Below are 25,593 nucleotides of genomic sequence, written 5' to 3'. Positions count from 1 at the left end.
CAGGTTAGCATCTCTGGAGTGGGAAAACGGGATGTCAAAAGGTAAACACCGGAACTTGTTAGCATAGGCGGGTCTAGGGAGGCGCGAGGACTCACATGGTGTCGTCAGCGACAGGACAGCTTAGACTTTGACTGACGTGCTTGAGCAGGAAGTACGAGGACAGGAGGTGGGACGCACGTGGGATCACTTCCTGTTGGATCTGAAGGAGCTGGGCACCCCCGCCTGCCAGCACCTGACACACACACACAGTTTAGTTGTTGCTTAGCGCCACTTAAAGATGTGCATGTGTACGTACGTGGTCGCCGAGGCGCAGGCAGAGCTTGAGGAGGAGGAGCAGGTCGCGGCACAGGAGCGCCCGCGTCATGGTCATGTGACTGAGGGCCTGGCAGACAAGCGAGACGGCGGTGGTGCTGGCGTAGAGCTGGGACAGGCTGAGGCGCACGCTCACCGTTTGACCTGGCAGACATCCAGAATGTCAGCTATAATAATAACTAATGAGAAGTACTATTTGTCTGCCATTTTTATCTACCAATCAATTAGGGATAGACAATATGGCTTTGACCTATTTTGTCAAAACGATTAATAATCTACCTGCTAATTTACCGTTAACAGCTGGTTACTTTCTGTTGTAACATAGTTCTATCTAAACTTCTGTTAAAATGTAATAATCACTTATTCTGATACTTTACAATAGTTTTGGGTGATACTACAAATTTGGGTATCAATCCGATAGCAAGTAGTTACAGGAGCAGTATTGGCCACACCAATGCTGACACTTCAAAAATGAAAGATGAATGAACTGTTGTATTTTTGATCACAATTATAATCAGACAAAAACACGCCCTCCTATTTCCAGGGACTTATTTCCAGAGTTTGTAAACAACAATAATAAAAACAAAAATAAAAAATCTAATAAAATATCGACCATCTACGGATACTATACTTGGTATTATTACAGTCGATATTTGTATCGATCAGCCCACCTCTGTTTACATTTGAGAGCTCTAGTTTATCTATTAGCATATCCTTCTAGCATATTTAGCTATTCCTCATCCTCCTAGCATATTTAGCTATTCCTCATCCTCCTAGCATATTTAGATATTCCTCATCCTCCAGTAATAATGTTACCTGTAAGAAAGTTTATTTGCCGCCATGGAGGCAAGGATTAGTGATTCAGACACGGCACTGTGGAGTGATGCTACCAAGAATGATACATTGTATTGAGGACGCGTTTGTTCGCTTGTGTCAAATTTGCAGAACAGCTAGAATGTTTCATCAACATGCATTTTTATGATATAAATATAGTATTAAAAGCTCCATCCTCGGCCGATTTACATCGCGCAACCCAACACTCACTCAATCAGCCAATCAAGTCAAAGTATTACCAGGCAGGAGTGGACTTTCTTCAAAGTCAAGGTCAGTCTCCAGGTCCAGCTCCCTCAGCAGAAGCAACATGGCCGCCATGGGGTTGCGGATGTCCTGCAGTTTGTTCTGAATGTCCTCCATCACGTTTTGACTGCACACAAGATAGCAAACTCAGCTCAACACCACAACAAGTGTGTGTGTTTGTGCGTGCTGACTTGTCATGAGACAGCATGTTCTCCAGGATGAGCTCGGCTATTCTCTCGGGTGACTCGGCATGTTCTAGAGCTTTCTCCATCTCGTACGCCATGTCTGGTGACACGGCGTCGCTCAGCAGCCGCAGACAGGTTACCAGCGTCGCAACACCTCGACCCACCTCCGCATCTGGAGGACACGGCGGACACATGAAGACTACATACACGCCCGCGCACACAAAAAGGAGGCGCGTACCTTCAGTGAGGAGTGTGTCATCGTCGCAGAGGAAGTAGTCGTCAGAGGACAGGTAGAGGTGGTCCACAGCCAAACATGGCAGCAAGAAGGAAACAAAACCCTGAAAGGACAACGTCTCCCTTGTCATCAGCGCTTGTGGGTCCCAGCTCAACACCTGGTCAGTATTTACCTTCTTCAGCAGGCACACCATGTGACTGTGTGGACTGACGCTCAGAGCAAGTGGCATGGACAGGACCTCCTGATACTGCAAGCAGCAGGCGTAGAACTTGGACCAAAATTCCACCTGGAGCTGTCGATATTCCTCCTGGGAAAACTCAAACTCTGTGACGCTGCTCTGGAGCTGAAGGACAAAGACACAAAGTGATTATTTTTCCTGTGAGGCTCACGAGAAAACCCAGTGCCACCATTCCGCCGTCATCACCTCACTCTCCACGGCCAGCGTCACCTCTTTCTTCAGACCCTCCCACGACATGTCGGTCATGACGTCCGGGCCTCGCCGGAAGATCTGATTGAAGACAAACAACGCAACGGTCACGTGGTGCCCTTTTAGAAATATGTCCATTCACACACCTGTAGAGCTTTGAAGATGGCCGCCGCCGTGAAGCCAAGAGGAGAGAAGAGCACGTCCAAGTAGGTCTCCTGTCAATCATCACAACTTCATGTAAGATCTGAGCATTTTATGCAATTCAAACTAGGGATCCACCGATTATCGATGCCAATATTTGGCATTTTGACGTACATTGCATTCACCTTTTTCTTTTTTAAAAAAATCTGCATCAGTATTTTTTTTACAGAACTACATCAGCAGATAATACACATATATCAGTATTAAATGTTTTTATTAAAGTACTGTAAATAGTAACCACTGCTCAAGCACCAGCCCTTTTGCCCTACATGAGAAAAGTTTCATTTAAACCCCATTTAAAATTAAAATAAATACTCTTATTGTCAATAATTCTCCCCAAATATATTTTGACATCTGATAGAGCATTTATTGGAGTTCTTGTGAGAATATTTCTTTGGTCTGCTAAACTGCGTTCATGTGGCCACGCCCCCTCTTTCTCTCCTTCTAATGTCACCTACAGTACGTCTCCATTGCTTACCTGTTCAAAAACTTTAAATTTTTGCCGTGAAATAAAATTTTTGCCCTTCTTTCCTGGCGTCTTCCCGGTCACAATTTGTTTGTTTTTGTTACTACAGCGATGGAGTCGCTCAACAAGCCTTCTGTCAGCAATACTTAAAAGGAACGCCACAAGTTTCATGTTCCGTTATTCAATCAAATAACACGACAGAGATGGATGGACATGAAGACAGAAAAAATATCTCTGCCAAAAAATCCAAACTTAGTGTAAATTGACTAATAGGAGTCGTATTATATAAATAAAGAAGAGCAGGCAGCAGCTCACACATTCTTATACTTTCTGTAACATCCAGGAAGAAATTATGTCAGCCAGCTTGATATAATGTCTCAACTATAAGCACCAAGAAGGAGCCCAGAATTTTATATTTATTTATTTAAATGTTTACAATATTTCAGGGTTCCACAGAGGGAAATCTTAATGTACCAAATCCATAAACAACTATAAAATTGTATAAAGTTGAGTAGATATTGTGATGTAGATAGAGAAATCCCATTATAAAAATAATTTTCCCAGGAAATTTCCCTTATTTTTAAATGCAAAGTTGATGCTGCTCTTAGACACATCTAATAAAGATGTTTGTGAAATCCCCTGATGTTTTTAGTGCAAAATTAACCACAACATTAATGCCCCATAAAATATTATGTTGCTACTGGTCCGACACTTCCTATAATTAAAAAAAGCCTTGCCCAGCTGTTTACTAACATCCACTATTCATCTTTAAATAACTTTTACTGCAAATGAATATCGTCTCTCAGCCTCCTTGACTATTAATAGGCGGTATCATTGAAAAAAACATTTTGATCGCTAAAAGAAGTGGATTGACAAGCGACAGTGGACTTACTCTGGGATCCTGGTCCACTCCAACGTGGACTTCATCTTCAGGAGGAGGCTGAACAAACACTTGATTCCACTGGCCTGCTGTGTTACTGACAGACATCAAAACACAATCGTTGTTTTTTTCTCTCAAGAAACTTCATAGGAGAACAAGACTTTTTTTTAAAGTTATAATATAAACAATAGGAATGGAAGTTGTAGGCAAGGAGGAGGTTAGTGTGGGAAGTTCTCAAGCAGACTTACTGCTCATAGTTGATGTATTTGACGATGCTGCTGTTTGAGTCGTCTAGCCACAGAGCCCAAATGTCAGTGGAGGTCAGAGTGAAGTCCACCAGCGTCTCCTGTGGACATACATTGCATTGCAACTAATACATATCAATCAATCAATCAATCATCTGGCCAAATATCTCAAAGTGCCTCAAACATGAGTGCAGCCTGCACATTTCAGTAAGCACTGTATCCTAGATATGTTTCTTGGGTTATGAACCAGTTCCGTTCTGAGGCAACGATGTAAGTTGGAAAAGTAACCCCTTCCTCTCACCCCTCTAGTATTCATTAACATTAATAATTAGGGCTGGGAAAAGAAAATGATTCACTTCTTAATCCACATTCGCGATTCCTGTGTAAATATGAACTGATTAAACACTTAAGAATCACAGATGGGAACCACTGCTCTATACGGTTGCGCAATATAGACAACATACGATATAAATTCGGCAGACGATAAAGCTATAAAATAACAGGAGAGTGGAAAAACAAGTTGACTTTATATGCTTATTTGTGTTTCATCATATTCATTAAACCATATCCAACTGTATTTACAATCCGCAAAGTATGTGAAAACACTGTTTAAACATCACAAAATGCCACAAATTCAGTCAGCTTCTAAAACGTATTGCTCATCCTCTGTGTTCGGGCTCAAAAATATAAGGTCCTGGATCATAATTATTCCAAAAGTAATAGTTGTCAGACTCTCTCCAACTCTGACTACTTTTAAAACTAGACTGAAGACTTTTATGTTCACCTTCACTTTCAGCTAAATATTTTAATCTTTTAACTTTTAACGTCCGCACTGTTTTTATTTTTATTGTCTGCATTTTAATTTTGCTTTTATTTTCTTTCATTTCACTTTGTTGTCTGTGAAGCACTTTGAGTCTGCCTTGTGTATGAAAAGCGCTATACAAATAAAGTTGCCTTGCCTTGCCCTGGCTCTCACAAAGTAGGCTTGATTAGCATTGTTATTGATGGGGAAGGGATTGATTGATTGAAACTTTTTAGTAGATTGTACAGTACATATTCCGTACAATTGACCACTAAATGGTAACACCCGAATAAGTTTTTCAACTTGTTTAAGTCGGGGTCCACGTAAATCAATTCACGGTAAATGGATCCTTGGCGTTTTAACAGAAGTGTAGATAGAACCATGTTACAACAAAAAGTAAATAAATATTAACAGTAAATTAACAAGAAGATTAATAATAGTATTGACGAAATAATACAACCAGAAATGACGCAATATGTTACCACTTAAGTCAGGAAACAAATTAGAAGTTTTGAAATGGTTCTATCATTTACACACCAAATAATGTATTGTGATATGTATCATTATCGTAGGAGGCTGCATTATAGATATTTATCGCAATATAGATTTTAGGCCATATTGCCCATCCCTACAGCACATTTAAGAAAAATCATAAAAACACTTGCATTTACAACACTACTTTGTATGTAGAACAATATATTATTCCATTGGAAATAAAAGACACCCCCAAAATGTTCTTTGTTGAGTGATTTGATGCACTTTATCCAGTTAGAAAAAATAAAACACCCACTCAGGGCATTTAGGGATAAATTATTTATCAACTGGAACCCTGTACTTAAATGGACTCAAAACTATACCCAATTATTATTACCGAGCAGTCGGTAGTATTGAATTATGTTGAACCAGCTGATTCAATAGAGATTACACAGCCCCATAATACACTTTTTCACATACAATATAATTTACTTTATTATCAGTATTAAAATTATGCATTATTTAGGAATGTCAAATTATCAAAATATGTAATCACGATTAATCGCATCATTCATAGTTAACTCAAAATTAATGGCGATAATCACAGAAATGTATAATTTTTTGTCATTAATAAGTGTACCATAGACATAATTTTCTAGTTTTGAATACCATGACTGGACAATTTGATTAAATAAAATGTTTTTAAACATTATTTTTTTTTAAACAGTTTAACACAAAAAAGATATAAACACCCTTTTAAAGAGAATTACAACAAAAAAAAACTGCAGTGCGTTGGTGTCTTGCCAGAGTTTGTATTTTGTAGGTATACAGAATTTGTATTCCTGCTTAGGAGCACTTGCATTTAGAGGAGAGGGGCTACTCTTTCACATTTAGATACCAGTTTCACGCATTAACACAAAATGTGGATTGTTACGATCATGTTTTGATTGTCAAAGATGTTAGGTGATATTTTTTCTACCCGAATACATGTTTTTGATATTCTGTACTTAACATGTTGTACAAGTTAATGGCATTCATATCTCTGCACAGACAATGTTTTAACCTTCACTTCCTACCTATTTATACATTGTAATATTCAGCCTGTTCAGCATTGTGTAATTTTGGACTATCAATCAGCAGGTTATAAAAGAATATACCAAAGCATGGTAATATTGTGCAGTGAACTCTAATTACCCCATGCAGGCTGCAGAGGGCAGTGGCAGGCATGCCTGCAGTATTCGACCTAGTCTCAGTGGTAGAGAAGAAGAAGACGAGATTGTTCAAAGACAGTATTCCTCTTTCCACATCGCCGCTGCTATTACAATACACTTAAGTTTTCTGCCAGAAAACTTTTATTTAGGTAGAAATATCACAGAATAACAGAATAGCATGATTGTATTGCAAGACGATTTTTTGTCGTTTTGGTGGTTAGACCGGATGTGAAGCGTAGTGCTATTATTGTGAAGCCGCCAACCGGCTGTGTGTTTGGTATGAGAAAAGACTTGACATGTTTTGACGAAAATCTCAGATAAAAGTGACTCTATAGACTTCCTCTCTACCGTCTGTTTCTGCTGAGCTTTTATTCCATTTTACTAAAACATTTTGAGTAACAATCTACATTTCATATTAGTAATTCACTCAACTGTAATCCAAACACAGATGTGAAGCTCCTCCTCTCTACAAGAAGCAAATACGCCAACAGCGTTTCATCCAATGATGTCGTCTCACGGCGATTAAAGGTAAAATTGTCTTGTCCGGAGAACGACTTGCCATGGCTTTGGACTTGAGATTTCCATGAGGTCCCCCTTTCTTTGTTCAGTTATGCTATTTTTTAGCTTGTGACTCAACAGACATTACACATTTACCCAAGCTACAGAAAGGGCTGAGGGTCAAAAACGTTAATCGCGCGTAAAAAAAAAAGGAACGCCGTTAAAGGAACTTATAACATACTTGCCAACCCTCCCGAATTTCTCCCGATTTCCACCCAGACAACAATATTGGGGGCGTGCCTTAAAGGCACTGCCTTTAGCGTCCTCTCTCACCTGAAACCTTCACCCCTTAAAAGCCGCATGCTGTCCAGGCGTCCGCTTTTCCTCCATATAAGCAGCGTGCCGGCCCAGTCACATAATGGATGGGTTTAACAATGGTCTTTACTCGAAGATGTCAAGAAATGCTGACACGTTATGTGATCTTTTAACTGTTTTGATGATAACGTTAATTTCAAGCACACACTCACACACACGCAAGTGAACGCAATGCATACTTGGTCAACAGCCATACATGTCACACTGACGGTGGCCGTATAAACAACTTTAACACTGTTACTAACAGTGTTGGGTTAGTTACTGAAAACCAGTAACTAGTTACAACTACTAGTTACTTAATTTCAAAAGTAACTCAGTTACTAACTCAGTTACTTACATCAAAAAGTAATGCGTTTTTTTATTCTTTTTTTTTAAAGCTCCCATTAATGCCCTTTTAGCCTTCATTACAATACTGTTATTGCACTGGAGAATAATACAATCAGTTGATCAACTTGACATGCATTTTTATTTTCATTTTAACATAATTAATGAAAAACAGTGCAACATAAAAAGGCATTTCTCCTTTCTTTAAACTTGGACCAATGACCATTAATAAAAAACAAGTTAAAGTGCAACATAAGAAGGCACATAATTTTCCTTGAAACATAGATAGTGAAATAAAGCCTGACATCTCGAGTGATGCTGCTGTCTTCCACACTTGGAGCCATGGATTGTACAATTCTTGTTTTCAGTGGCAGGATCATTGACACAGGGGGTGAAGTTTCAGTGCTCAGTAGAGATGTAACAGTTTTGAGGGGTTTAAGCACCTGGAGGACCTCCTCTGCCACTCTCACATCATCATCAGACAGGTTGATGATGTCTTTGACATTTTTCTTCAGGGTGTTGTGGGTCAATGCAGAGTATATAGCTGCCTGCTGCTCCAACATATCATAAGTGGAGTTCCACTTCGTTTGGACATCATGTATGAGATTTATGAGTAGGCAGTTTTAGTATTTCTTGCTTTGTCTTAAGTACATGAGCAGCTGTTGTGCTAGGAAACCTCCTTCCTGATCCATCCTATTGACTGAGATGTGATGCCAAATTCACTACATGTGCAAAGCACCTATCTGTGGTCCCAGTCCTGCCTCATTCACTGCATTTATGTGATTTTTGGCATTATCACTTGTGACTGGGATATCTTTATCTTCCATTCCTCCACTGCTTGTGTCAGTACCTGCGCAAGGTGACTCTCGTAGAGGGGGCGTGTCTGCTCATCTGCCAGTCTGCTGTGATGAAGTGAGCGCTTATCGTCACATAGTTCCCCTGGACGTGCACCAGTCTGTCGTGAGCGCAACAGGTGATGCTCGGGATAGTTCATCCACAACTTTTTTCTTCTCCTGCTCATAAAGATCTGGCACAATCTTATCGCTGAAGTGGGTGCGCGACGGGATGTCGTAACGTGGCTCAAGCACGTTCAGCATGTGTTTAAAACCCTCGTCTTGCACAACTGAGTCTGCTCCTATAAACACACCGATTGAATGGCGCGGGGCGTTCAAGCTCCTCCGTTACTCCGCTCGCCATGACCACGCTGTGTGTGGACTGAACGTGCAAGCCATGCCTTTTGAAAAAACTGGCCTACATTTATTTTTTCATCTTCATTTTAAATTTAAAAAAATAATCGGGAAAAGGAAAAATAATCTATAGATTAATCGAAAAAAATAATCTATAGATTAACCGATTAATCGAAAAAAATAATCTATAGATTAATCAATAGAAAAATAATCGTTACCTGCAGCCTTACCTACTACTATTACTTGCACTGTAGGAGCACTTTATTAATTTTTCTCTTTCATGCTCACTTTTTGCGTATAACCTTTATGCAGGAGCCAAAACAAAAGCTTTTGTAACCTGTCTTGAAACAATTTAATTAATAATTCTTAAACTAAATAGTATAATGCTAGTGTTGAATCGATTTTGATTAAAATCATCACTCCTAGAATCAGAATCAGATTGAATTGTTGTAAAAATCACCTCCCTATAACTAATAATTAAAGCAATTGGCAACAAATGCAAGGCTAATATTGCTCTCTGAGCTTTTTATAACATCAATTTTCACTTCCATAGCCCTTACTTTTTTCTTATGGCGCACTGCCGCCCTGGAGACATAATGAAGTGTAAAAATGTAACTAAGAAAATGGTGTAACTGTATTCTTCCTTAGTATAGCATTCTAACTTAAAGTGCATAAGCCGTGTGGCGCACACAGGCTGCGGTATCCTTCCTCGCGCAGTAGGTAACTATTTCCGGATTGCTTGTTAACGGACCAAAATTTGGGTTTTTAGGAAATGCCGTAACTCTGAACACCGTAAACCGAGGGCCACCTATATCTTCATCGTATCAACAATGTATAGGAAACTTGGATATAAAACTAAGAGTCGTAACTGTACAGCTGGTGTACATTTACTGTACTTTGCAAAGGACTCAACACAGCCATCGTCTTGTCCGGCCGCCAAGCGAACCTTGTTACTCGCGTAACTTTTAGTGGAAACGCAGGGGTGTATTTTAAAACAAGAGGTAAATAGGAAAGTTCCTGGAAAGTTAATGCAGTGGAAAAGGAGTATCTCAACAGTAGCACTATCGCACCCCCAGACCGTGACTCTACAACCACCATGCTTGACTCCCTTGTGTTGCCACCAATATAGACAAAAGTGTGTTGACTAATTTTCAGGGGATTCTAGTAAATGTATATTGCTAGACAAGCTGTACATTGACTACTCTAAAGCATATCCACGCTTGCTGAAGTGTTAGAAATGCAGCTGAAGTGGCAGCTGGTTGCATTAGATCACTGCTCTTAATTTCCTTTGTCTTTTGTATTCTTTAATGTTGCCCTCTTGTTCCCATGCGTTTACCTTATTTTTTGTGGACTTTCTAAATCTGCACTGCAACCGCATAATTTCCCCTTTGTTGGATAACTTCTATCCTATCCTAATAAATGATTGCGTTAGAGATCGACCGCTTATTGGCGCCGATATTTGGTATTTTGACGTACATCGATACCAGCTTATTTTTGATCGGTGTGGGTTTTTCTTTTTTTAAAACTACAACATAACTTCAGCAGATACAAGAGACACACATGATACCAGTATTTAGTTTTTGTTTTTTTAAATGTGAAGTACATAACTACTGCTAAATCTATAAACTGCTATAAAATTGAGTACATGGCGAAGTATTGTGATGCAGAGAAATACCATATTTCTAAATAATTCAGTCAATGCCACTCTTAGACACATAGAAATAGAAATTTGTGTGAAATCCCATGAGGGTTTTTAGTGCCAAATTAAGCACATTAGCATAAAACATTATGTCGCTACTGGTCCGACGTTTCCTAAAACATTATGTTAAAAAAACAATTTAAATCCCTGTTTAGCTGTTTACTGGCATAGAATAATCATGTTAAAATACATTTGAATTTAAATTAATATCTGCTCCAAATATCGGTTATCGGCCTCCTTGACTACCGTACTAATAATCTGCATCAGCTTTTAAAAAAACCAACATATCGGTAAATCTCTCGTTTTCGTGGCTCACCTGAGTGGAGAACAGCGAGGAGATGTGGTCAAGGCTGTAGCGATTGTTGTCAGTGGGGACCAGCTGCAGTACGATGAACTGTCCTCTCTGGGGCGCCGCTAGGTAGACGGCCAAGCACAGGCCGGAGGCGGCGCAGGAGGTCAGCCGCAGCCGGTGGCCCAAACCGGCCAGTCGTTTGACCCTTTTCGAGGCTGGCATGTAGTCCAACATATCAGCCTCCAGCAGACACGCTTGATCCTGAGCACACGCCATAAAATATTATTTGAACATTTCAGACTGAGTCCTCTGAGGGGTCCAGCATCTGGATGTGCAGACTACCCAAAATGAAGCCGCTCACCCTGACGGACCACATGCGCAGTTTGTGATCCTGACACAGTGCCAAAATGATGGAGTCGTCTTCCAGCTCTCTCACCGCCAGACTGACCACCAAGTCGGCAGGGGTCTGGTCGCCCATGATGGCGCTAGGCATCCAGACGGACAAACGTCGCTTCATGGAACTCCTCTTTAGCTCCACCACAGTCACGCCACCTGCACCCGTAAAAACACACCGTCACACTTTGACCGTGTTACGCGTAACCGTGTCGCGAGCAGCGCAACCTAACCCTGCGCGCCGTGTGCAGGAAGCGTGACGACCATGATGCCGCCAGCGGGTGACGCCAAAGCGTAGTTAGCGTCTCCTTGCTGTGTAAGCCAAGCTGTGGCGGCGCCCACGCTTCCAGCAGGGGTCAGGGCGCTGGGGATGGCAGCGCTGTGACAAGCATCCTGTAGGTTCAGCTTGGCCGCGTCAGTGAAGATAGACTGCATGTGAAGCTCCGTCACCAGCTCCTGGACAAGTTACACAACAACACTTTACTTGGCGTCTATGTACAGGATTCGCACACCTTTTCCATGGCCAAATTCAAGCACTTTTTAAAGACTTTCAAGATCAATTTTCCAGTTTTTCCAGTACCCTTCAAAAGGCGAAAACCAGTGTGAATCAATCCATAGCCTTGTTGTTTGAGGTCACCAAATGCTGTCTGTAGGAAAAATATGGAAAATCTGCTAAAATCTAAGCCTAACATTGAACCAGCAGTTATTATTAGCTGAATGGGGCATAGGAAATGAAGCCGTGTTTCTGTAGACCAGGGGTCACCAACCTTTTTGAAACCAAGGGCTACTTCTTGGGTACTGATTAATGCGAAGGGCTACCAGTTAGATACACACTTAAATAAATTGCCAGAAGTAGCCAATTTGCTCAATTTACCTTTAACTCTGTTATTATTAATAATTAATGATATTTATCTTTGTGGAAACACTGATCATCTTAATGATTTCTCACAATAAATATATATAGAAACAGATAAATATCAATATGCAACACTTTATTTTTATATTTTCTCTAAGTGCACATTTTTCAAATTGAACATTTTCAAATGATCACTTCTAAGACAGTCTTGTGAAATCACAATATCCCATTTTAACTAGCTAGCCACTAACATTTTTTAACAAATCATGAATTACTTTGCACCATGTTTGTACAAATAATAACTCATGTAAAATACAAAAGTAAACTCTCAAATTTTTAAATCATGTCACACTTTGAACTGGACACCAAATCTGTTATCAGTTTCTTTGTCAGTTAGTGGGAAGCCTGGCATTGCATGCTGTTAACTAGTGTGTTGTACTCTGGTGTGTAACTTGACACTGCAACTCTGAGTGAGTCTTGCAGATGTGCATCAGTGAGGCGTGTTCTGTGTTTGTTCTTGATGAAGTTCATGTCAAAAAAGGCTGATTCACAAAGATAAGATTTTTCCTCATTGTTTGCGGAACCTTCTTAATCTTTTGGACATATTTTCACAGCAATCTGGCCTTAAGCTTAATTATGATAAATGTAAAATGTTAAGGATCGGAAATCTAAAGGGAACGTCCTTTCGAATGGAATGCAAAGTGCCTGTTTTGTGGACAGATGGACCAGTTAACATACTTGGTGTTGTTGTCCCAGAAAATCTGGAAGATCTAGGCTCAGTAAATTATGATAATCGACTAAGAAAGCTGGACAAAATAATGCAATTATGGAAAGGGAAATCCCTAACCTTGTATGGTAAAATGTCTATTGCCAACTCGTTAATTATTCCTCAATTTATTTATTTGTTTTTGTCATTACCAGCTCCATCACAAAACTTTTTTAAGATTTATGAGCGGAGGGTCTTCGATTTTGTCTGGAACGGCAAACCAGAAAAGATTAAAAGAAAGGTTTTGTACAAAGAGTATGAATATGGGGGCCTGAAACTTCTCAACCTTGAAGCTATGTGTCTGTCTTTAAAAGCATCAATTGTTCCAAAGATGTATTTAAACATTGAGTGGTACACAAATGTCCTGTTGGACAAAAAACATGTACTGTATCAAAAGAAATTGTATCCTTTTTTACAAGTGATCCCCTCCCAGAGAGTCTGCTGGGAAACATGGCGGGGTTCATAAAGGAAACAATCCACTCATAGTGGTGTTTTCAATTTTATGTGCCAGAAAAAAGAGACGATATTTTGCAGCAGTCAATATGGATGAACTCTAATATTGTAATAGATGGAAAGCCTTTCTTTTGGAAAAATATGTTTGAAAGAGGAATCATTTTTGTCAATGATATTATCAATGAGAATGGTAAAATTATGAAGTATGATGAATTTAGAGCTATGTATGGTGATGCTTGCTCAAGCTTTTCATTTTATCAACTAACTGGAGTAATTGGGAAAAGTTGGAAACAAATAATTAATTATGGAACTACTAAATTATTAGTTTGTAAACCTCTAATAAGAAATTCTACTTGGCAAAAAGGAACTAAAATAAATAGAAAAATATATAATTTTTATTTAATAAAGAAATCTTTGAAGGCTGCCTCATACAACACAAATGGAAAATGGGAGGACTTTTTTGACTGCCCGTTGCCATGGGATGCCATATTCAAACTAATCTATAAAACCACCATCGATGTGCAAAATCGTTATTTTCAAATTAAAATTATTTATAACTTCTTACCCACAGGGAAAATGTTAAAATTATGGAATATGACAGAGTCAGATGATTGCCGATTTTGTTGTCAGGAGCCTGAATCCACCCTGCATTTGTTTTGGTATTGTCATATTGTGTCTTTGTTTTGGGTGGAAGTTGAAAAAATGTGTTTAAGGATTGGTTTGTTTATGAAGCTTAATGTGGTTTCTGTTATTTTAGGAGAGTTCTACTCTGATTTAGTCAATTTAATTATAGTACTCTGTAAAATGTTTATTTTTAAGGCCAAAAACAGATATTCACTTAGTATTACTTTCTTTAAAACATTTATTCAGTATTTTCTAATTTTAGAAAGTTACATGGTTGAAAACGATAATTATGCCAAAAAACATTAAAAAAAAGATGAGAAGTCCTCAAAGGCTTATTTTGAAAGTATAATTATGTTTATAGATTATATGATATCTGTTGTTGTGTTCCCTAATTTGAGTGACCTGGACATAATCTGGACTGTACATAAATGCTTATTTTGAAAATGTAATTTTGTTTATAAATTATATGCAATCTGTTGTGTTCCCTAATTTTTTTCTGTGTACATGAATGAAGGTGTGTGTTGCTGAGTCCGACTTGGACATTATCTGGACTGGGCCTGGTTTAAAAAACCCTTTAAACAAATCTAATTTCATTGACAACCTGGTCTGTTGAAGATAAGGCCCTTTTTAAAAAAAATTAAATTAAATAAGATAAATAAATAAAAAACATTTTCTTGGATAAAAAAGAAAGTAAAACAATATAAAAATAATTACATAAAAAATAGTTAATGAAAATGTTAGTGGACCAGCAGCCTATACAATCATGTGTGCTTCAGTGACTGTGTCCCTTGCAGCTGATTTGTCTATGTTGTGGGAACCAGAAGATTGGTAGCAGAAAGAAATAACCCCTTTTGTGTGAGTGGGTGTGGATGAGTGTGCATGGGGGAGGTTGTTTGGGTTGATGCACTGTGTTTTTTCTATGTAGATTTAATTTTTATTTTTTATAATTTTTATTTTTATTTTTTAATTTTTTATTTTTTTTAATTTTTAGAACAGGCCCGCGGGCGACTTATCTGGTCCTTACGGGCGACCTGGTGCCCGCGGGCACCTTGGTGACCCCTGCTGTAGACTATTCAATGTCATTGGTGTTTGCAAACGTGTCTCCATTTGTGTTTTTCAAATTTCTTGTTCTTTTTCTTACTTACAGCACTCAATGACATCGAACAGCACGGATTGATTCACACCGTATCTGTGCTTGTAAACTGCCTAATGTGATATAAATACACGCACCCTGAAAATGTAAATTTCACTCATTAACAAAACTGTTCCACATTAATATAAGGATAATAAATTAAAGGAAAATATTTTGCTATTTTCACAACACCTCAGTCACCTTCCATTAAGCATATCTAGCCTTATAACTGTGGCTGTGACAACAAATTAACAAAAAGACAGAAGTTAACTTTTTTGCTTTCACTGAGGTACAAACAAGATAAGTAGACAACGAAAATAATAAAGCAAGAAAAGCATACAACCAAGTGGTGTAAAAAACTACAACATCATTCATATTAACTCAGATCTAAGTTGTGAAAAAGGTTACAAATGATATATTACATGACCTTCACAGTACAAACAAGTCCAATAATGTAACCATTTTAATGCAATTAACCAAAACGGACAAGTTAAGTAGTAGAGATGCGCGGATTGCGGGCACACCCGCGGTGTCCGCGGTTGACCCGCGGGTCGGGCGGGTGAATGAAGAAAAATATAGATTTTAAATAGATTCGGGCGGATGGCGGTTGAACCAATTCGGAAATATATATACATAGTTAAATGTATAAAGAGAATCCTTCCTGTGTCCCAGCAACAAGTGCCGCAAGTGAGCGCTCCTTCAGCGCAGCAGGGGCATTTTAGAGAGCGCGCATTTTAGAGACCAGGCGCTTTCGCCTGCATGAATCCTGGCACTGTAGATACCATTTTATTCCTGCAAAGTGCTAAAAAAAAAAGTAAGTAGACATACAGTTGGATATGTTAAACGAATTAGTCTATGTTACCTAGTGTGGCGAGGCGGAGCCGGAGGACCAACGGCGGGGAGGCGGGGACGGCGAGCAAGCGGCGAGAGAGACGCAGCAACCAGGTGCGGGGATCGCGCAACTGGTCACAATTACCTAATCCCCTCGCAGTGTTTAAAGAGACAGCGGCCGAGAGCGACGGGGGAGAAGGAGGTGGAGAGCCCGGAGTGCTGGAGGAGCGAAAGAGACTGAGCAAAAGACGCGGCCGGCTGAAGAGACGGCGGAACGAGCAGCAGAGGGAGGCAAGTGCTGAAAAGCACAAAAGACTTGATATTGAAAAATAAACAACATCATATCCCTGCTCGAAGCAAAGATGTCTCTATTTGATGGTCCAGGGAACCCACAAGGCGGCTTGAGTCCGTCACACCTAGGCTATACCAAATAAGACCATGTCTAACCTATATTGAGTTCGGTCAGCTGAATAATTGTGATGGTTACGTGTTGTTTGGGCGCACTACAATGCAAAGGAATTAAGGCAATTGCGTTGTTTATTGTGTTTTTTTTCTATTGGAGATATACTACTGTGTGTTAATTATTTGGCCTCGCTTTCAAGTGAAGCGCATCTCCGATTGGCTACAATGTAAGGCTATTTAGCCTGCTTTGTTTGTCTATTTTCATTATAATTCAATTATTATTATTTATTTAATTTATTTTTGTTTGAATAGGGATGACATACATATGTTGTTGTATAATTTAAGTTTGTGCGCGTAATTGACAGCCTAAGGCTTATGAGGCACATTTTTTATTTATTTTTTTATTTCAACTTAAAAACATATGAGCCTATGCCTATGCCTACAACATAGGCTATGTGTTTATCTTTATTTTCCTGCCTGTCGTTGACAATGCAGATTGTCTGATATTTTGTCATGGCTGCAGATCAATCAATAAAGGTTCATCTTTGTCGCAAAATTGTTCACTGTTTCCCTGTGCACCTCGCCCTCGTCCCTATTTGAGCACTTTAACGTTAACAAGTTAATATTCATTGAAATAAATTCAGAAATTTTTTTTTTACCTAACGAAAATATAGGCCTCGTCTTTCCAAAACATTTTTTTAACTTCTTAAAAGCATCGTTCTGCTTGCTGCAACTGCGCACACAAAGTGTGAGGAACGCACTCCTGATCTGAGGGCATTGGCAACAATAGTCAACACTTTCTTAATGGAAATGACAATAATATTATAATAATGATAAATACCACCCGGGTGGTGGGCGGTTGTGGTTTTGATAAAATGTTGGTTCGGGTGGATGGCGGTTGGATGACGACTTTCGTTATGCGGTTGCGGATGAAATAATTGCCTATCCGCGCATCTCTATTAAGTAGACAACCAAAATATTGGAGCAAAAAATACATTGAACCATGTTGAATTTCCTTTTTGCATACTTTGCAGCCGGCTAAACTTAAACTATTTGAACACAACATATCTTAGCTTTATGTTATCGGTAACAAAGTATATTTTCTTTGTGATTTTGCACTGAACTAAGAATTTTCGAGCATAAAAATGGCTAAATTAACTAAAAATACCAATAGCATAGTAGTATTGGCCACAAGACTATTGCTGGGTTGCAATCACTTGACCTAGAGGCACTTCCGGGTTTCAAGCGAAGTTCGAGTCCTTTCAAGCTATTTATTTAGCTGCATCAGTGCAGATTTGGGCGTATTTTGAAAGGCTAAGAAGCGATCATGAAAAAAGTATGTATAAAATAGGATGGAGTGGATTCATACACTCTTATGAAAAATATTTTTTGAAAGATTTAAACCATTCATCATCACTATCGCTATGACCGCACTTCATTTGACACTCGCACGGATTTAGGGAAGAAAAGATTGGAGGAACATCATGTATTTACATTTGGAGGGGATCACAAATTAAGCATTAATCCGTGAAAGACAATGTTGGTTTTATTCCTGTGTCGCCAAATAACGAGTTTGATTTACATAAGTGCCGTGCCTCTGTGATCGTGATGCTAATGAGAAAAAAGATACATTTGTTTGCAGTTGATTTCCTGCTATGAATATTAGTCTCATCTACAATTAATGTCTGCAGTTTATATAATATGAAGTTCATATTTTGTCTCATTATTTAGCTATAAATGTCCCTGTTGTTCAACAATGTTTGCTAGCGACATCAATATTCATTATATGCTGTTGAGCGTACAAGAGATGTATTCATTTAGTTTATTAATACAATTAAGGATATTTTATTGATGCTAACAAATAGCACCAAAGACACTATTGTCGTAATCCATGTCGAATAAAGCATTTGGCTTTCCTGCACAACAACAACTACCGGTAATTGCTTTTAGTGTCTGTTATGAAAATAGACTATGAAAATACGGTGGATTGGACCAACAATTACAATATTTATTAGTTATATTTAGGCATAACAACCACAAAAGAACACAAACCAATGCAATCTTTTGTCTTTTTTTACATTTAGTTCTGCTGTCAAACACTACCAATGTAGTGGAAAATATATACATTTGATTGCATCACAGAAAGTTTCTCAAACAAATCAAATGTTCAAACAAAAACTTTACAAAGTGATCGCTGCTGACACAAGCATGGTCCGAATGTATTCCACAAGATGTTTTTAAGAGCCATTTCCTTCTATGCACTTTTATTTTTTCTCTAACTATATTACTTTTATAAACCATTTATTTCAGAACTCTATTGAAGCCCTTTCTTATCTCTCTATTTGAACGATCGGAACACTCAAGAACAGAACAGCAATACAGCATTTCCTGCTCAATCTCTACAGTCACTCTCACTTGTTTTAATGCTACGCTCAAGCTGGTGGACCGTCATGTGAATTAAGTTGCAAAGAAGAAAAACGGATGTGACGTCATATGCAACCCAGGAATGCCAAAACAATCAGTATCGTGGCCACTGATTGGCTCTGGCTCAGCCTCAGGCAGTATTACCGGTATTAACATTAGCATGCTAACTTTACTAGCCAATTTTGCAGTCGAACGCCTCAAACTCACAACTTGGTACGAGACACATGCTGGCATTCTAGCATACCAAAATTAACATGCTACATTTTTTAGGCAAATTTGCAGCCGAACACCTCAGAGTCATAACCTTTGGTGTATTCCATTTGTACTGGGAAGTCGGAATTTCACTGGGATGCCCTTGGAATTCAGATCTCCGACTCGAAAAGTCGGAGCATTGTCTCCAACCTCGAGTTAGCTTCAAAGATGGCTGCTCTGGATGCAAACAATAATGTAATCCTCTATAATATCCATTGTTAGTACTTCTGATTAGTTTTTCTCGCACTAAAACAGCCATATACGATGTATTGTTGGACGTTTATACAGTAACATTACGATATTGTAAGCTATATGTATTTCATGTTGTACATATGTTCTGTATTAAGTTAAAGTACCACTGATAGTCACACACACTAGGTGTGGTGAAATTACCCTCTGCATTTGACCCATCCCCTTGTTCCACCCCCTGGGAGGTGAGGGGAGCAGTGAGCAGCAGAGGTGGCCACACTCGGGAATCATTTTGGTGATTTAACCCCCAATTCCAACCCTTGATGCTGAGTGCCAAGCAAGGAGGTAATGGGTCCCATTTTTATAGTCTTTGGTATGACTCGGCCGGGGTTTGAACTCATTACCTACCGATCTCAGGGCAGACACTAACCACAAGGCTCATCCACCGTGTGTGAAGGTTGCAGAAAGAGTGCATATTTTCCCACAAGTAGTTTATAGTCTGACAAGGCAAGCACAAACATAACTTTCGCGGATGTGTGGCCTATTCACTGCAACGCTCACAACTTGGCTGTGACGTCATTCCCAGCTGCGACTTCCCTACTTGGTAAACGGATCACACCATTGATACATTCCAACTAGGGCTGGGCGATATATCGATATACGCGCTATATCGCGGGTTTGTCTCTGTGCGATATAGAAAATGACTATATCGTGATATTCGAGTATACGTTCTCACGCAGTTGCTTTTAGCTGCTGGCATTACACGACAGGCTCTTCCCACTCCTTGTGTCTCCTCACAGACAGCAAGCGCAACTTCTACATACTGTACGTCACATACTGTCACGTCATACGTCACATACGTATACGCCCTCGCGGAGCAGAGAGGTAGCGGCATGGGTAACATTAGCTGTGATGCGAGTGGTAATACGAGAGAAAGAAGGTGCGAATCTGGTAACAAATGAAAGAAGATTTAATTCCCAAGAAAAACAGTGGCGGTGGTTTGGCTTCAAGTGGGAATATGACGAACAGACAACCGTAATTTGTCAAGTGTGGGGCAAAAGCGGTTCTACAAAAAGTAGCATTACTGCTAATATGTAGAAATCTTTTGAAAAGTCACCTGCTAGAGAATGAAGAGTGCTTACTCCGCATGTCAACATCTCCATTCGGTGCCACACACCCACACCATCAAAATGCAGAGGCAAACATTTCCACATCAACACCGTATGAAAAAAAGAGTCGACAACAAAAGGAGATAATGTCCGCAGGAACCTACCACATAGCGAAGGACGAACACTATTTGATTTCCTATTATGCAGCTCATTTTTATTTGACACTTATTGAAATATCTTGTGTGACATCATGTTTTTAAACTATTGTAGTGGCGTTCTGTAGAAAAAGTGCACTTTAATTTAGTGTTGTTTTGATAAGTCATCTTAGTGACACCATGCACAAAACTGCACTAATAGCTTGTTTTAAAATGTCTGACAATCTTGCACTTTCTGTTTTGGAAATGACATGAATGTTTGTGCCACTGCTTAAAGGCCTACTAAAATGAAATGTTCTTATTTAAACGGGGATAGCAGCTCCATTCTATGTGTCATACTTGATCATTTCGCAATATTGCCATATTTTTGCTGGAAGGATTTAGTTGAGAACATAGACGATAAAGTTCGCAACTTTTGGTCGCTGATAAAAAAGCCTTGCCTGTACCGGAAGTAGCGTGACGTCACAGGTTGTGGAGCGCCTCACATCTGCACATTGTTTACAATCATGGCCACCAGCAGCGAGAGCGATTCGGACTGAGAAAGCGACGATTACCCCATTAATTTGAGCGAGGATGAAAGATTTGTGGATGAGGATAGTGAGAGTGAAGGATTAGAAGGCAGTGGAAGCGATTCAGATAGGGAAGATGCTGTGAGAGGCGGATGGGACCTGATATTCAGCTGGGAATGACTAAAACAGTAAATAAACACAAGACATATATATACTTTATTAGCCACAACACAACCAGGCTTATATTTAATATGCCACAAATTAATCCGCATAACAAACACCTCCCCCCTCCCGTCCATATAACCCACCAATACAACTCAAACACCCGCACAACACACTCAATCCCACAGCCCAAAGTACCGTTCACCTCCGTAAAGTTCATACAGCACATATATTTCCCCAAAGTTACGTATGTGACATGCACATAGCGGCACGCACATAAGGGCAAGCGATCAAATGTTTGGAAGCCAAAGCTGCGTACTCATGGTAGCGCGTCTGCTATCCAACTCAAAGTCCTCCTGGTTGTGTTGCTGCAGTCAGCCGCTAATACACCGATCCCACCTACAGCTTTCTTCTTTACTGTCTTCATTGTTCATTAAACAAATTGCAAAAGATTCACCAACACAGATGTCCAGAATACGGTGGAATTTTGCGATGAAAACAGACGACTTAATAACTGGCCACAATGGTGTCCCAATATGTCCGCACAATCCGTGACGTCACGCGCAAACGTCATCATACCGAGACGTTTTCAGCAGGATATTTCGCGGGAAATTTTAAATCTCACTTTACTAATCTAACCCGGCCGTATTGGCATGTGTTGCAATTTTAAGATTTCATCATTGATATATAAACTATCAGACTGCGTGGTCGGCAGTAGTGGGTTTCAGTAGGCCTTTAATAACAGTTTATTAAATACAGTTTTGGTAAATTGACTTAGTTGTGATTTCCTTCTCTGCCTGAAAGTTTAAAATGAGCATATATTAATGCAGTATGAACAAGAATGTTTTAATTTATTGTAGACACATAGAATCATCATACTGGTGTGATTATATGTATCAAGTGTTAATTCAAGGCTACTCACCCTGGACACACACTATTCTCCCCTCTCCCCTCAGGCAGGAGACTACGCTCCATCCAGACCCACACCTCCCGCCACCTGAACAGTTTTTTCCCCTCGGCCATCAGGCAAATGAACAATAACTCCTAACAGCAGCTCCTTGAATTCCTTGAATCCCTTCTAAGTCTATCTGATGGCTCAGTCACAGCTCTTTTTATTACCAAATATGTGTTACATGTGTTTTATGTCGCACGTTTGCACCAAGAAAAATTCCTAGTTTGTGAACCCGTTCTCAAACAATGGCAATAAAACTATTCTGATTCTGATTCTGAAAAAAAAAAAATCAAGATATATATCGTGTATCGCGATATGGCCTAAAAATATCGAGATATTAAAAAAAGGCCATATCACCCAGCCCTAATTCCAACTGTTAGCATGCTAACGTTAGCAGTTAAATTCGGCTTGCGCATTTCAGCGGCTTGCACATATCAGCAATTTCTCTTTCAAATTGAATAGTCTATTTTTTGGGTCATTTATTTTTTGTCCTCGGAATGTGTCCCGGGCCAATCAAAAACAAGCAGCGTAAAGCAAATGGCCCCCGGGCCGCACTTTGGACACCCCTATTCTCGGTGTGCACGTGCGGGGTGTTACTTACACTGCGATACATGCGCTTCGGATGGGGCAGCACCATTCGGTGAACACTCCGATTGGTGGCAATAAGGACAACGACATTGTTGGGGGTCTCTAGGATGCTCACACCTCCCGGCACCACATTGCAGTGAGTGAAGCGCAGCCTGATGGCGCTGTTGAGCAGGTTAGTGTCCAGAGACTGCTCCACGAGCTGCAATGTGTCTCCTGAAGTGGACCTGCAATGAAAGTCCAAACAAGCCAGTTCTTCAAGAAAGCAGGAAGACTGCTGATTTTAAGTAGCAGGAGTCCTCACCAAGAAATAAATCTGTTGCTGGTGATTGAATGCACTTTCCCGCCGTCGTCATAGTGAAAAGCTCCAGCTGTGTCTGGGAACTTGAGAGCTCCAGGTGCAGGTGTTGACGCTGCACATTAAACACACATGTTAAATTAATTCCATACAACTTGACCACTCTTTTTAACTTCCAAGTTCACTGCCGGCATAGTGATGCTCTCACAAACCACAAGTACGCACCGAGACCAAAACATTCAGTATGGAAAAGTCACGTACTTGACGTCAGTTAGCATTCGAGCGCTACACACTCCTGTTAGCATGGCATGAGAAAGCGCTACAATACGCTCAAAAGCTTGAACAGTTCGGACAATACGACACACCCCCCGGGTGACAGTTTACCTGATTTGATGTGGACTTCTCTAAACCTCTGAACGGGTTCCCTCTCAAATCCACAGATTTCAATGAAGCTTCTTTCCAGCGCCGCCGCCATGTTTGCCTCATGGAAATATGACGTCAGAGCGAAGGCGCGCGCCGGCCTTTTCAAAGATTTAAAGAGACAGTCCACCGTAGCATGCTGTGTAAGAAAAATATTAGGGCCCGAGCATCAAAAAGCTACGAAGGCCCTATTGAAATTGATTTTGTCATTATTATTATCAAACCACTTGCATCACATTTATGAAGCCTTTAACATGCATGAAAACTCACCATAACCATAACCACAACACCAGGGGTCCGATCTAACAAAGGTCTTAAAGGCCTACTGAAACCCACTACCTCCGACCACGCAGTCTGATAGTTTATATATCAATGATGAAATCTTAACATTATAACACATGCCAATACGGCCGGGTTAACTTATAAAGTGACATTTTAAATTTGCCGCTAAACTTCCGGTTCGAAACGCCTCTGAGGATGACGTATGCGCGTGACGTAGCCCGGGGAACACGGGTATGCCTTCAACATTGAAGCCAATACGAAAAAGCTCTGTTTTCATTTCATAATTCCACAGTATTCTGGACATCTGTGTTCGTGAATCTGTTGCAATTATGTTCATTGCATTATGGAGAAAGAAGCTGAGCAAGCAAAGAAGAAAGTTGTCGGTGCGAAACGGACGTATTTTTCGAATGAAGTCAGCAACAACAGTACACAGCCGGCGCGTCTTTGTTTACATTCCCGAAAGATGCAGTCAAGATGGAAGAACTCGGATAACAGAGACTCTAACCAGGAGGACTTTTGACTTCGATACACAGACGCCTGTAGAGAACTGGGACAACACAGACTCTTACCAGGATTACTTTGATTTGGATGACAAAGACGCAGACGTGCTACCGTGAGTATGCAGCTTTGGCTTCTAAACATTTGATCGCTTGACCGTATGTGCGCAACTTTTTTTTTGCGTATGTACGTAACTTTTTTTAAATATATAAGCTTTATGAACCTTGGGTTAGGTGAACGGTCTTTTGGGCTGAGTGATTGTGTGTGTTGATCAGGTGTTTGAATTGTATTGGCGTGTTCTATGGAGCTAGGAGCTAGCAGAGGAGCTAGGAGCTAGCATAACAAACACGTAGGTGTTTTTATGCAGGATTAATTTGTGGCATATTAAATATAAGCCTGGTTGTGTTGTGGCTAATAGAGTATATATATGTCTTGTGTTTATTTACTGTTGTAGTCATTCCCAGCTGAATATCAGGTACCGTGAATATGCAGCCTTGGCTGCTAAACATTTGATAGCTTGACCGTATGTGCGCGTCACGTACGTAACTTTTTAAAAATATATAAGCTTTATGAACCTCGGGTTAGGTGAACGGTCTTTTGGGCTGAGTGATTGTGTGTGTTGATCAGGTGTTTGAATTGTATTGGCGCGTTCTATGGAGCTAGGAGCTAGCAGAGGAGCTAGCATAACAAACACGTAGGTGTTTTTATGCAGGATTAATTTGTGGCATATTAAATATAAGCCTGGTTGTGTTGTGGCTAATAGAGTATATATATGTCTTGTGTTTATTTACTGTTGTAGTCATTCCCAGCTGAATATCAGGTCACCCCCGGCTCTCACAGCATCTTCCCTATCTGAATAGCTTCAACTCCCCACTAGTCCTTCACTTGCACTTTACTCATCCACAAATCTTTCATCCTCGCTCAAATTAATGGGGAAATTGTCGCTTTCTCGGTCCGAATCTCTCTCACTTCATGCGGCCATCATTGTAAACAATAGGGTAACTTTGCGTATATGTTCAATTGACTACGTCACGCTACTTCCGGTAGGGGCAAGCCTTTTTTTATCAGATACCAAAAGTTGCGAACTTTATCGTCGTTGTTCTATACTAAATCCTTTCAGCAAAAATATGGCAATATCGCGAAATGATCAAGTATGACACATAGAATAGATCTGCTATCCCCATTTAAATAGATTAAAATGACTTTGACACCCCTGCTTTAGATGATCAGACAAACACATACTAAACTGATGGTCTATGACAAAATGTGAATACATTTTGCCTATGCAATAGGATATGGGCGTGGCATGCCGCCAAATTTTGATCTGATGGTTCGCCACAAAACACGACTTGGCTCCACCAGTTCGGATTTTGATTAAATTGGTACAAATGATCATGATGATGACAACCTG

At 39.9% G+C, this 25,593-nt stretch overlaps 1 protein-coding gene across 1 annotated transcript in view; it reads right to left on the bottom strand.

Annotated features, from left to right (window-relative positions):
* nup160 (nucleoporin 160) overlaps positions 1 to 23,512 on the bottom strand; it is a 33,055-nt gene extending 9,543 nt beyond the window's left edge. Inside the window, exons 1-17 of the mRNA XM_062042658.1 lie at positions 23,367 to 23,512; positions 22,989 to 23,097; positions 22,701 to 22,911; positions 11,517 to 11,739; positions 11,252 to 11,442; positions 10,915 to 11,151; positions 4,032 to 4,129; positions 3,796 to 3,880; positions 2,383 to 2,451; positions 2,234 to 2,317; positions 1,982 to 2,152; positions 1,813 to 1,912; positions 1,581 to 1,746; positions 1,386 to 1,516; positions 296 to 456; positions 96 to 232; positions 1 to 13 (exon numbers count right to left, since the gene is read on the bottom strand). The exon at positions 1 to 13 is cut by the window's left edge and continues 58 nt beyond it. Coding sequence (XP_061898642.1) covers positions 1 to 13; positions 96 to 232; positions 296 to 456; positions 1,386 to 1,516; positions 1,581 to 1,746; positions 1,813 to 1,912; positions 1,982 to 2,152; positions 2,234 to 2,317; positions 2,383 to 2,451; positions 3,796 to 3,880; positions 4,032 to 4,129; positions 10,915 to 11,151; positions 11,252 to 11,442; positions 11,517 to 11,739; positions 22,701 to 22,911; positions 22,989 to 23,097; positions 23,367 to 23,457 — 2,277 coding nt within the window. The 5' untranslated portion in view covers positions 23,458 to 23,512. The remainder of the gene's footprint in view (positions 14 to 95; positions 233 to 295; positions 457 to 1,385; positions 1,517 to 1,580; positions 1,747 to 1,812; positions 1,913 to 1,981; positions 2,153 to 2,233; positions 2,318 to 2,382; positions 2,452 to 3,795; positions 3,881 to 4,031; positions 4,130 to 10,914; positions 11,152 to 11,251; positions 11,443 to 11,516; positions 11,740 to 22,700; positions 22,912 to 22,988; positions 23,098 to 23,366) is intronic.
* Positions 23,513 to 25,593: the final 2,081 nt, after the last annotated feature.

Source organism: Entelurus aequoreus, linkage group LG03 (genome assembly GCF_033978785.1).
Source record: "Entelurus aequoreus isolate RoL-2023_Sb linkage group LG03, RoL_Eaeq_v1.1, whole genome shotgun sequence".
NCBI classification, from domain to species: domain Eukaryota; kingdom Metazoa; phylum Chordata; class Actinopteri; order Syngnathiformes; family Syngnathidae; genus Entelurus; species Entelurus aequoreus.
The sequence above is the reverse complement of the archived record's forward strand: the minus strand, read 5'-3'. Positions and strand labels throughout refer to the sequence as shown.